Source organism: Porites lutea, chromosome 3 (genome assembly GCF_958299795.1).
Source record: "Porites lutea chromosome 3, jaPorLute2.1, whole genome shotgun sequence".
NCBI classification, from domain to species: Eukaryota; Metazoa; Cnidaria; class Anthozoa; order Scleractinia; family Poritidae; genus Porites; species Porites lutea.
Window position 1 is genome coordinate 40,576,886 of NC_133203.1, and position 12,099 is coordinate 40,588,984.

Below are 12,099 nucleotides of genomic sequence, written 5' to 3' on the forward strand. Positions count from 1 at the left end.
TTAGTGATTTGTCACCCACAAAAACCATTTGAAAAAGAGAAGAAGCATTTGAAGACTTTAATTAGGGGAGTACAGTAAGAAAATAGCGACTATAATTGTCGAGAAAGGCACAATAAACATGAACCAAATAACCTGAAGTATATTAACCTCAAAGAAGATCGAATAAACACACATTCTCATAATGTAATTTCCGTTCAGTTTTCATAAGGTTCATTTTCACAGTGGTGGTAAAAATGCAAATTGCAATCCTCGAAAAAACATTCATAACGAACATTAATTCAGAAATAAAACGAATTTTAATTGAATTTCTAGTAGTTATCTTAACAAAAATTTTTACAAAAATCGCCAATAGTGTCTGGTCCTTTAACTTTAGACGTATACTGATTATTTTTTCATAAAAACCTAAGTTATAAATAAGCCTCGCATCTTAAACTGACATGCAAATTGAAACGTAAACATAACACATTGGCGAAAACAAAAACAATCTTTTTTGAACCGGCTTTGAGAAAAGTTTTTTTAAAAGAAAATTTCTGCCAAATAACGCAGCTTTAAGTAAAGGGAACCACATCCCCTTAAATGGAACAAGTCATAGAAAACCACAAAATTAGCTTGGAAGGGTACTTCGGTCAAGGAAAAAAGTGTTCTGTTTTGATAAATTATTGAGTAATGTTTTCACTTGATGTAAGGGTCAAAATTTTTTAAAAGAACTTTTTTTCTGGCAAACGTTTTCCACGAGAAAAATAAAGTAATTGCCGGTACGTACTGATTATTGAGTGCCAATTTTCGTCTTTTTAGTCCAGGCTTTGTATTGAAGAACAAGAAAGGTGAATGAATTAGATTTTCGCCAATTCCCTTTGAAAAACACAAAGTTGACTTACAAGGAGACAAGGACAAAACAGGGCAACATTTGCAAATAAGTAAGTTTAAGGTACTGACCCGTGGCATAGCATTCCGCAAGATGTCGTCTATAGCATCGTTTAACGAATCTAGAATATCCTCAATTGACGACTCACTACAATCTGAACTCAATCGCCAACCACACTTCTCGTTTGTGAATCCCATGGCAGAATAACAAATACGTTTGCCCATGATGGTTAGCAAGAAATCACGCAACCATCTGACCAAGCTCTCTCATCTGAGATTCGCACTTGGAGCTTTTCATTTCTTTAAACGCGACAATTTCTGACTGGTATTTTTGCTCTAAAAGTTCAATCTTCATAAAATACGACACAATTTGCAATTCAAATACGTAAGGTAAAAAGGTCCTTAAGAAAAGACATTAACTGAAATTTGTCTATAGAACTTGAGATGTTCGTGTAATATCAGTTAAATAAAAAGCCTCAAAGTCATTACCCCTGAAGCGTTTACTAGTTTCAATGTTTCAAGTAGAAAAGCTTTCAATTAATAAGGAAAATTGTTTCATCTCGTTTGCATGAAATGCTTTTCAAAACAAGTTAAAAAAATTAATAACGATTTATGCATAAAAGTGCGAGGTGGAAAACTATTTTCAAAATAATGAAAATAGTTTAAGGGGATTTTTTTTAAAGTAAAACACAGGAAATTTTACTTCAAACTAAATTTAAATCTGTCATTTAGATTCTTTTTTAAACCTTTGTTATGTCTTACTATAAAGTAAGAGAGTTCTGAAGTTTTTGTGCAATATTTCACTTTAATTATCAACTGTCCCCGCACTAGTCGAAGTAATCGATCATAGATAAGCCATCAGTCTTCCTATAGTGCCAACGAGTAAACAACGAGTTTGAGCCATTTTTTAAAAACAATTAAAAAAAACCTCGGAGGATATTTTCGGAATCATATTTAATTTCTTAAACAATTGTAAGTTACAAGCTCGATGGAGTTTGTTTCTCTTAGATAAAATTCTTTATAATGAGAGGTTTCGGCAATGAAAGAAACTAAATCGAGAAAAGGATGAAAAATGGTACGCCTTGCTGTAAACATGCGAGGAGGAGAATTTTAGACGTGCCTATTAAGTTCACATCACCTGCCAAACTTTCAACTTTGCCGACGTTGTTTTCTGAATCTCTTGGCCTTTAATGGAGCTTTCAATATTTATTAATATCTCCGAATTAGTAGACAGTTATTGACAAGAAAATTGGCTTTGTGAAGAATTAGCGCGTCTGGTCTGAAATGGATATTACAATTCAAGGGTGAATTTTCCAAAGGCTTTTACAGCGAGAGCAGCTCTGGTGTTAGCTACTGTTAGTTTAAAGGAGACTGCAAGCAGTCTGTTTTTGTTTAAAGTTAATGACGTGATAAGTTTTAGCACGAGTTGCAAGCGACTTCTAGAAGTGAGAAGTAAAAGGCGATAGCATCTCCGATCTCGCGCGTTTTGGAAAACAAAAGAACCTGCTCGCAATTTATTCCAGTGATTGGTCCAAGTCACGCTTTCTGATTGGTTTGTAGAGTTTTCTCACGACATTTGCAGGTTTTCCTACTCGTGACACTAAATCGAGGGTTTAGCAAGATCTTTGAGAACGATTAAAGTTAAAGGTCCCTTTCGTTTGATACCACAATACTCGAAAATTTTCAGCTTTAGTCTCGCTTGTACGTAGCACATTTCTTTATTGGCATCATCTTTTGTCCACGCTACTAGGGAAAAGCAGGCTTTTGAATTGGAAAAACCCAACAAAATCGCATGTGCCCGAGAACCCGGAATTTCCGCCGCTCTCAGTCCTCCCCGAGAAAAGACTGTCTGTTCGGGGGAAGAGCGCGGGCTCATTTCAAGAACAGCGGCTGGAAATCGAGCTATTAACATACCAGAACGCGTCAAACAAAACAATCGCCCACGTTCGATACATTAAAATTCTAACATGACTCTGAGGGTTTCTGGCCATTTTTCTATATTTGGTTTGGTTTTCTTTGTGCTCAAGTCTCTTTTAGGAATTTCGAGACAATGGAGACAGAAATTTTGACCCTAAAGCCTCGGAGTCATGTTAGAATTTTGATATATCGAACGTGGGCTTTTAGAAAGAACATTTATTATTATTCAACTTCACTCAGTAGAGTACAAATAACGCAAAAAACGATCCGCTTCCTAGCAAATGTTTGAACGACGCACCGAAAAAAAAAAAAAAAAACAAGATTTACTGAGTAAAACAGTTTGACAAGTTTTCATTTCTGACCAATTAGTAACAGCGTTGCTGAAAGCGCACGAAAATTGGACTCAGGTTAGTCTGTCGCATATTCTCGTTATAAATAGGCAAGCGCGCAAATTTATACTGAGTTCTATTTTATACTCCTTGAGATAAAAAATGAATCTCTTATTGGACGGGTTAGTGTGTAGTATAGCAGGATATTTTTACCTGTCTCCTGTATTTTGACTCGAAAAATACAGCATGACTCGTAAAAATATGCCACGATACTTACACACTAAACCGTCCCGTAAGTTTCTGTTCTTGGTTTTCACTTTACCCGCCCACATGTTTTCCGGGTTGTTCCGGGAGTTTCGCGTGGTGTCCCCGGGGTGTTCTGGATTTTAGAACAAGCCCAACGAGATTCCTTCTGACTCAGCTCTTAAAACTAACGGAACTTATGTCTCGAATACTGTACGTAAATGAAAACTTTATTAATTAGGAAGTTGTAGTTCGTTTCAGCAAGAATGAAATGAACATGAGGCTACATATGCCAGTACCAGGGAAAATAGAATATATTTTAAGAGCAAAAGGACCATACCTGCATTTTACCCGCATCGTGAAGCAGGCCGGCGTGTTCCTCTTCCTTGTCTTTGAGCGCCAAGGCGTGCATTTGAGCTACAAAATAAAGCAAGGTTTCAGGTGGTCCTGGCTTCGCAGACCTCTAGTCATTCTCCGCTCATTCTCAGTGAAAAGACCTAATTCTTCTAAAGGAAAACTTTCCTCCATAGAGTTAGAGGCAGCCTTAAAGGGGCTGTGTTTCACGGCAGTCCAGTTCATTTTGTTTTATTTTGCCAATTACTTGCCCTCAATCGCTATGGAACTTAAAGTAGGCAAAGAAATTACATGGAAATGACAAAACGAGAGGTGTCCCCTAAGCATTATTTTTGAAGCTGCAAACAGCAGAGAAAAACGTTGAAAAACTGTTAGGCTGAACAGTTTTCAAAAACCCTAATTTCAATCCGTTTCGATCTTGCCCATCCGTGGCATCTGTTGTATCTGTTGTGTTATTTTACCCTTCCTTTAATGTTTTACGGGGTTATTTTAATTTAACGGGCAAATTGCAAAAACCTGATTTGGCTGAATTTCGCAACACAGCTCCTTTAAGTTTTAAAAATCTCTTTCGATAAACATTACGTATATACCTTTGGCTTTCAGTTTTGCTATTTCTTCATTCAGTGAGTCAACAGCTTCTTCTAAAATCCTCTTCTTTGATTCCATTTCCTTCATGTCTGCCTCAAGTGTTTTCATCTTAGCTTCGTGCTGAAAAACAAAAGGACGCGAACTTAACGTCAAAGAAGCGCGAAAAATTGCCGCACGGAACCATAGAAAGACTGCCGCATAATCCTCCTTTCTTAATGTCGAAATAATTTACCAGGTAACTACAGTAGAACCCCGGTAACTCGAAATCTGAAGGGAAACGAAAAACAGTTCGAGTTAGCGGGAATTCGAGTTATCGGGGTAAATTTCAGTGAAATTTTGATCAAGGGAAAAGAAATTTAGTTCGAGTTAGCGAGGAATTTGAGCTATCCGAGTTCGAGTTATAGGGGTTCTGCCGTAGTTTCATTGAATAAAATCACGTTGTGGCGGGAAGGGGTATTTCAAAAGATTGAAAAGACACTCAACTATACCCACTCCAAAACACAACAGCTTTCCAACAATGCTTTTCGCAACACTAAGAAACACGTAGACTACGAGTAGTCCCCATTTTCCCTCAGGGATAGTAGAGTAAGCGAAACGCGAACGCGCGTGAAAATCGCCCCACGCGGTGGCATGATTTTCACGCGCGCTCGCGTTTCGCTCGCTGTGCTATCCCTGAGGAAAAATGGGGACTACTCGCAGTCTAAGGGACACCCAACTACGGACAAAAATTTATTCTCATTAAGTTCCGGCAACCGACTAAAAAAACCGGTTAATTGAGGTTTGAGCCCCGTACTTTTTGGGAAAAGGGGTAAAATAAGGAATGAGAGCCTGAGGCTGAAATTGCTTACAATAGTCTATTGCTAAGCCGCCGCCTTCTTTTACATCCTAGCTGTCTACTTCAAAGCTTAATGAGAAATGACTCACCAGAAGTGATGAGTATACGGAAATTAAATTAGACAGAGACTATGTGAGGCACATAACCCAAAAGTTCGGAGAAACGCGCGAGTCGCTGAAGTAAATTGATAGATTTATGTACATTACCTGTGATATAAGGAGCTGCGATTGGTTCAGCTCTCTGTTCTTTCCATCAAGTGATGACTTCAGATCACTTTCCACTATTTCCAGGTTAGTGAATCGCTAAAGAAATAAACACATTTACATTTATTTACATTTACATATATCATCCTGCACCATCTATAACAGACATTTTCGCAAGCCCCTCACTAAAAACTAAAGCACTACTACTAGGAAACATAAAAATAAAAAATACAATAAATCGAAAGGGGTAAACATCTCACTGAAAAAATGTAGTCAGAGACGGTGGCTTTAAATTTTGCAGTTGAATCCAATGTTAAATAATCAGATGGCAGGCTATTCCAGTCAATGATAGTTCTCGGCCAGAACAAGTTAAGAAATCCTCGAGTGCCCAGTCACTCTAACTGAAGCACGGTTAGCTCAGACGCTAGAGAGCTACCCTGCAAAGCGTTAGGTATTTGCTTCCATTCCATTTTTTTTGGCAACAAAGGAGTTTAACTTGAACCAAATTACACGTTTTTTCAAGATGTAAACCGTTTACAGTAGTGGGGTAATAGAGAGAGACCTTTAGGGGCCGACCATTTAACTCTTGAGGGGGGGGGGGGGGGGATTTCCGGTCATCAAGAATTTTTTTTTCTAGCATTATGGTGGGCAGGATATTTTTTTCCCTTTTTTTTCCCCATAAGCTTTCTATTACATTTGTGCTGCATGCAATTTTTTTCTTCCGACAAGCGCTTGCAGGAAATTTTTTTTCAAATTCACCCACCCCACCCCCTCAAGAGTTAAATGGTCGGCCCCTTAGATTCGAGGACGAGAACGACTACGAGTACAAGATTTCATTTGACGTTTTTTTCGAGTATTGTAAAAAAATAGCCACCCTGGAATGTTTCATAGTACTTTTTTTCACCAGAAAAGTTAGCACTGTTATCTTTATTAGAGAAGGTTAAGCTCTCTTCCGATCGCAAAATGATAAAGCTTCTAACATTTGATAATTTGTTTCTGCCACTACGACATTCTCGCTAAAGCTTGCGTAGTAGAATGACCACGTTTACCTTATTTTCTCACCAACATGACGCTGTGAAATTTCACAACCTGTAAAAAAGCTATGGTTCACTAGCGCACACTACTATGCGATGTTACACGAGACGATTCGCAACGACGATCTTTAGCGCAACGCAGGATTCAAATGTTGGAGTAATGTTGCAGCCTTTCGAAACGATATCGCAACAATGTTGTAGCGCTGTGTTTCCTAAAAACCGTCGTTGCAAATCGTCCCGTGTAACACCACCTTTACGGCAGGGGCAAGGTTGTAGACAGGATGAATTCGCTAAACGCTGTGTTGTGTAGTACTGCTGATTCTCAACACTTACCACGGACAGGGTCTTGACCTCTGACTTGATTTTATTCACATACAATCTAGCCACTGTAAAATCTTCATCCAATTTGCCACTGCAATCGATATTTGGTTTCTGCATTTAAACAGAAAAAAAGCTATATAAGCTTTTAACACCTGTAGACATAAAAGAAAATCGAAACCTAAATTGATCCGAACTCAAGTCACTAAGTTTGGTTCGTCTCATGGAAAGTTCAACGCTTGTCCTGGGCCTTACTTTACCTTTATCTCAGCTGCATTTCCTCCTATAACATTTCCAATTTCTCCCTAAAAATATAAAAAATAATCTTTTAACCGAATAGTTCACTCCAGCAGGTTTAATTTGATTTCACGCCAAGGGCAGGGAGCCAAAGGAAATTAAAAATCAACCTAGATTAAAAAAAAATATATATGTTAACCTGAAATCAAATTTGACCTGTGACATAGACATGGGTGTAGTTCTAACTTTGGAATGGTAAGCGCACTTAAATGCAATTTTTAAGGGGTTAACAGCAAAGACCGTCTTCAGTGATAGTGATCCGCCATCGATTTGTGCCAGCATGCTCGGTAGCTCACTACATTCTTCACATGTTTCAGTGACGTGTGGAGTTCCCCTCGAGGTTTCTGTCAGCCAGTTTTTCTCCCTCTCTCCCTCCCTACCTTGTTGTTCTTTCTCCACTGCTACTTTACTGCTACAGTCCGATCGGTACCTCTTTTTGTTTCCTTTTGTATCGGGGCTAATGGCTGGGTTGCGCTGTTGTGCCAGGTATGGGGGCGTTATTCAATGTTGGGGCTGGCTGTTAAAACTGAAAGCGCCCGGCATACTCCAGGCACAAACCTCTATTTAGCCATGCAGTTGCTAAACAAATTCTGTGAGAAGTGAAAGTTAATTGTTGTGTAACTCAAACCACTTACTAAGTCGGACAGCAAATTGTTCATCATTTCCGCCAGCCTTTTCCTTAGCGCTGATGTGGAGTCCTTTATCTCGTCTAGTTCTTTGGACACTTTGCTTAGCTGTACCTGTTATGTTAAATAAATAAATTAAAAAAAGCATCGTCAAACAACTGCTACGCAAGTCAACGTGTTGCCCTTTTTTTTTTAACCCCCTCAACCCCACCCTACCCGTAGACAAAAAGTATGATGCACAAGGTAGTGACTACATTCGAGTCTCTGGATGAATTTGTTTTGGTCTAACTAGTTAGATAGCTGGTGAGCACCGCGGCTTTTCTATGGTGATGCTGAGTCTGTACACAAAATCTTTTCGCTCCTCGAGTGACCTTCCTTTACTTGCAATCAGCCCCTAGAGTGACATATCATAACAGGCCATTTGTTTTCCCTTCATTTGGTAACCCCAGCGAAGTTTAAATAACAAAAGCCCTAATTTGCAGAAGAAAGCAAAACCCTGAAGGATTCTGGTCTTACTGCTAATATGACGTCATTTTGCAAATGTCTCATTTTAATCAATTGTTAAATGGATGGATCATAATTACTATTCAACTTACAGTTATGACTGATGAATGGATGCATGACAAACATTATATTTAAGGCAAAATTACGCTGATATTTTAGGCTAACATGAAAAAAAAAAAAAAAAAATTCCATGTGTCAAGTATACTGCACCTGTTTCTGTGAAAGTTCTTCAGATAACTTGTCATTATCCTTGGTCTTCGTCTCCACCTCCTGTAGCTTTTGATCATAATTAACAGCTAATTCTTCCAGGGCTTGGAGCACTTCTTTCACCTCTGTTTTTGATGTCTCGCTCTCGCTCTGCATGGTGTTAATCTGGGACTGAAGTCTCTCCGTATCAACTTGGCTGGACTTCAGCGACTCCTCTTGATCACTCAGCTGTTCCTTCAACTGGTTAATCAGTCGTGCTTGCTTCTGAATTTCGTCATCCTTGAAAGAAAATGGAAATATAAAGAAAACGATACGTCGGTCCATGTAAGGTAATCTTGAATTCTGGATTCCACGCTTTTGGATTCAAGATTCCAAGAGCTAGATTCCGAATTTGCCGGGTCTACAGTACAGGTCACATTCCTCAGGTCAAGAGTACAGGTCACTGCTCCATCGATAAATTACCAAACCACAAAGATTTTCATTGACCTAACAGAGCATTTTGTTAAGAGATTAGGGCTAGGAGACACTTTTAATGCTGTTCATTTATCTCTGTCATGGTGACCTGTACTCTGACCTGTATTTTTGACCCGCCTTTCCGAATTCCTTGTCAGCGGAACTTAGATTTCGGATTCCACAAGAAAAAATTCCTCGGATTTGGGCGAGAGTCGGTTCACCTTCTGATGACGGTTAAAGCCTTCGAGTAAGCTTTCCATTTGGGAAATATCGTGAGACGCCAAGCGTGAGCAGCAGGCGAAAGGAGGCGCGCGAGCGAGGAACGGCTCGCTTCCGGAACGACACTCGCAAACTAGACCTTGCTTTCAGGCTATCACGGTTACGGATCCACAAAATGTTAAGGAGTTTACGCAACCACGACGCCAAGAGGGACGGCTGCAAAAACGTCACCTAAAAAGGTGAATTCACGGTATTTCAAAGCTCATTCGCTACAGTATTATTCCATTTCGCTCTAATTTGTCAAATGTTTGAGAATTTTTCTGGAGCTCAATTTTTATGGACCGTATCTAAGTAGAGTAAAAAGACAAAGTATCATTAAACCTATATTTGATGCTTTAGATGCTTCCGTTGTTATACTGTCGCCGTCGCCGTCGCATCTGCTGGTGTGGGGCAAGGATGACGAAGAGGTGAAATCACTCCGGGGCGCGTGTCCCAGCAAAGGAACCCAGGTTTGATTCGGCCCGGCGTTTCTCTGTGGATCGAGTTTTTTTCTTATTCCGAAAGATTTTTCTCCGCGCCAGGTACACCAGTTTTTCCTTCTCTTCAAAGGCAAAACTTCTAAACTCATACTCGGTTTGAACGCACGGAGACAAGTTGAAAGGCATTTCATTGGTTAACTATTCATTAATATGAACTATTGTATTGTCAAGGGCCTGCTAGGGCCCTATTCGGCTTTCTAACAAGTACATTGTAAGAAAATAAATGATACCCTTACATTCTCATTCCTGCGAACTCATTATGGAACGTCGAAACACAGAAATTCAATGCTATTCCTGATCTCTACACGACAAAGCCGCACCTATCCTTAGCAAATATTTTAAGAATTATAATGTATCCTTACCTTCTCATCTAGCTGAGTGTAAAGTTTTGATTTTTCATCCTCGAATTTCTTCCTTTCCTTGTCGCTCACGGCAGGTTGTGTTGGAGCTAACAGAGCAAGACTCTCAAATACCTGGGAATGTCGGTTGTCTTTGGCATTGGTCATCTGTTCAATCTCGGGAACTGATTCGCCTATGGGAAAAAGAGAAATTACGGAAGGAAATCTATTCAGTACATTAGCCAGTGTGGGGAAATAATTATAGTGAATTATCCTCAGTTTGTGTCAAGCTGTGTTTGTCGAGTGCACTGCGAAGCCACGAGTTTTTCCCGCTCGCCAAACAAACCGTTAGCCACGCAGGCTTGCGTCAAGCCATCTTTTGAGACCCATAGATGAGGTATTTATCAGTGAAAACGTTCTGGGGAAAGTTATCGAGAGGAACAAAAGAGAATACTGCTACTTGTTCCTCAGGATTGTCGCCCGGGAGAGCATATTACGGGCGCGCGAGGAGAAGACGTCCTCTCTCTCGCGCGTTAGCCTCTCTAGCTCGCAAGTAACCTGGTCGCCCGCACGACAAACCTGAGCGACTACTAGATGTCAGGGTTCAATCTAGGATTTCTCGTTTGGGGGAGAAGTCCCGAGTGGCCGAAGGGCAGCCGCTTCCTAGGGAAGGGGGGGGGGGGGCATATTTCCCCGGAAATTTTTCAAATGAGTATGCGCTGAGATGCAATCTGGTGCATTTTGAAACACAACTTTGAGAAATGTTCCAGTGTGTGCACTGACCTCGTCGCGTCTGGATGATTTTTCCCATATAGTTACTTATATACTGTTATGATAACAACATTTTTTAGGGGGAAGCTGGGCATTTTGGGGGGAGGGGAGCTTCTACCCCTCAAATAACCTTGCTAGAACCCTGGGAGTGCCCCACCCACCAATCACATACATCTAAATGTACCTCAGAAAAGTCATACCTGCTCGCCAACGCTGCAGTTCTAGTTCATATTTGCCGATCGCTCCCCGAAGTTTGCCCACTTTCTCTTTCTCCTTCTCATAGCGCCGTTTCCATTCTTCGGCTGTAAGCTCTTCATTGACAACCACGACATTCTTAATAGTCTTGGCTCTAAAGATTACAGGTTGTGTTAACAACTAACAACTAACCAATTAATAAACTAACCAGCGCCTGCACACAGGCTAATTGAAAATTTCTTTGCAGCTTGGCAATACAAATTCAACTTCAACTTCAACTTCAACTTCATTTCATAAGACTATTGGTTACAATAGACTGGCCCGCAAAATAGCAATTGCTAATCTAGGTGTTAACCCTAGTCTTGCTTGGGGTCCCAAGGTTTTTAGCTACCTGCGCAAAGTAATAACTGCTTCGGCTCTCTCTCAAGGAAACATGGACTACACTTCATTAGTTTTTTGAAGACCCAAGGTTAAAGAAACTATAGATGAAGATCAATTTAGCCACGGACAGTTAATATCGATCTGTAGACAATTGAATTGTATCTACTGCATATGTGAATTTCTCTCAACTTTACCTTTGACCAAACATGAGGGTGGATCGTGTTTCCGCTTCGTTAAACGATGATGGAGAGCAACAGATTATAATGGTTGTTCTTGCGTTTCCACCTGTATTGAACAATAATAGAATTCAACCAAAAAGCTCTAACACTGGGATGCATATTTTCCAAAATGTTGGCCATAAATTGCTTGTGGTCCTAATAAGGAGAAATTGTTTCAAAACCGTTATTTATTTATTTTTTTTTTTTGGGGGGGGGGAGGAGAGGGGGCTACGGGGCTAGGGAGTGTCCCCCCAAAAAACGAGGTGTCATTTCCTTTGACTGTCAAAATCTGACTGTTTTCAGTAAAACGGTCAAAACCGGGGGGGGGGGAAGTCAGCTCCTGACAATCAAGATTCTTTTGAGCTGATCATTTTTTCTTCTTCTCCTGACCTGTGTGACGCAAAGAGGAATTGACCACAAAGAGGAATTGAAGGTAAAATTCCACGACTATCATATATTTATATTAACGTTAATCATAGCTCAAATTGTTGAGTAGAAATCACCATTTTAAAAGGACTACAATAAAATTACAATATTGAGCTGTTATAGCAGTAATAATATTTTTATAATGATGTAATGTTGTAGCTCTGCACTGGTTGCAATAATACAACTTTCTTGAACTACAGATCTGGTGATGATGTCATCTCCCATACAGTGTAGTTCACC

General features: G+C 39.9%; 1 protein-coding gene across 2 annotated transcripts in view; it reads right to left on the reverse strand.

The window, feature by feature from the left end:
- The window catches only part of LOC140931130 (kinesin heavy chain-like), a 35,399-nt gene that overhangs the window by 14,296 nt on the left and 9,004 nt on the right, over window positions 1-12,099 (reverse strand). For both annotated transcript variants that reach the window (XM_073380880.1, XM_073380881.1), the window contains exons 11-20: window positions 11,410-11,500; window positions 10,840-10,988; window positions 9,893-10,062; window positions 8,323-8,598; window positions 7,618-7,722; window positions 6,946-6,990; window positions 6,701-6,799; window positions 5,337-5,432; window positions 4,298-4,415; window positions 3,694-3,770 (exon numbers count right to left, since the gene is read on the reverse strand). In XM_073380880.1, coding sequence (XP_073236981.1) covers window positions 3,694-3,770; window positions 4,298-4,415; window positions 5,337-5,432; window positions 6,701-6,799; window positions 6,946-6,990; window positions 7,618-7,722; window positions 8,323-8,598; window positions 9,893-10,062; window positions 10,840-10,988; window positions 11,410-11,500 — 1,226 coding nt within the window. The remainder of the gene's footprint in view (window positions 1-3,693; window positions 3,771-4,297; window positions 4,416-5,336; window positions 5,433-6,700; window positions 6,800-6,945; window positions 6,991-7,617; window positions 7,723-8,322; window positions 8,599-9,892; window positions 10,063-10,839; window positions 10,989-11,409; window positions 11,501-12,099) is intronic.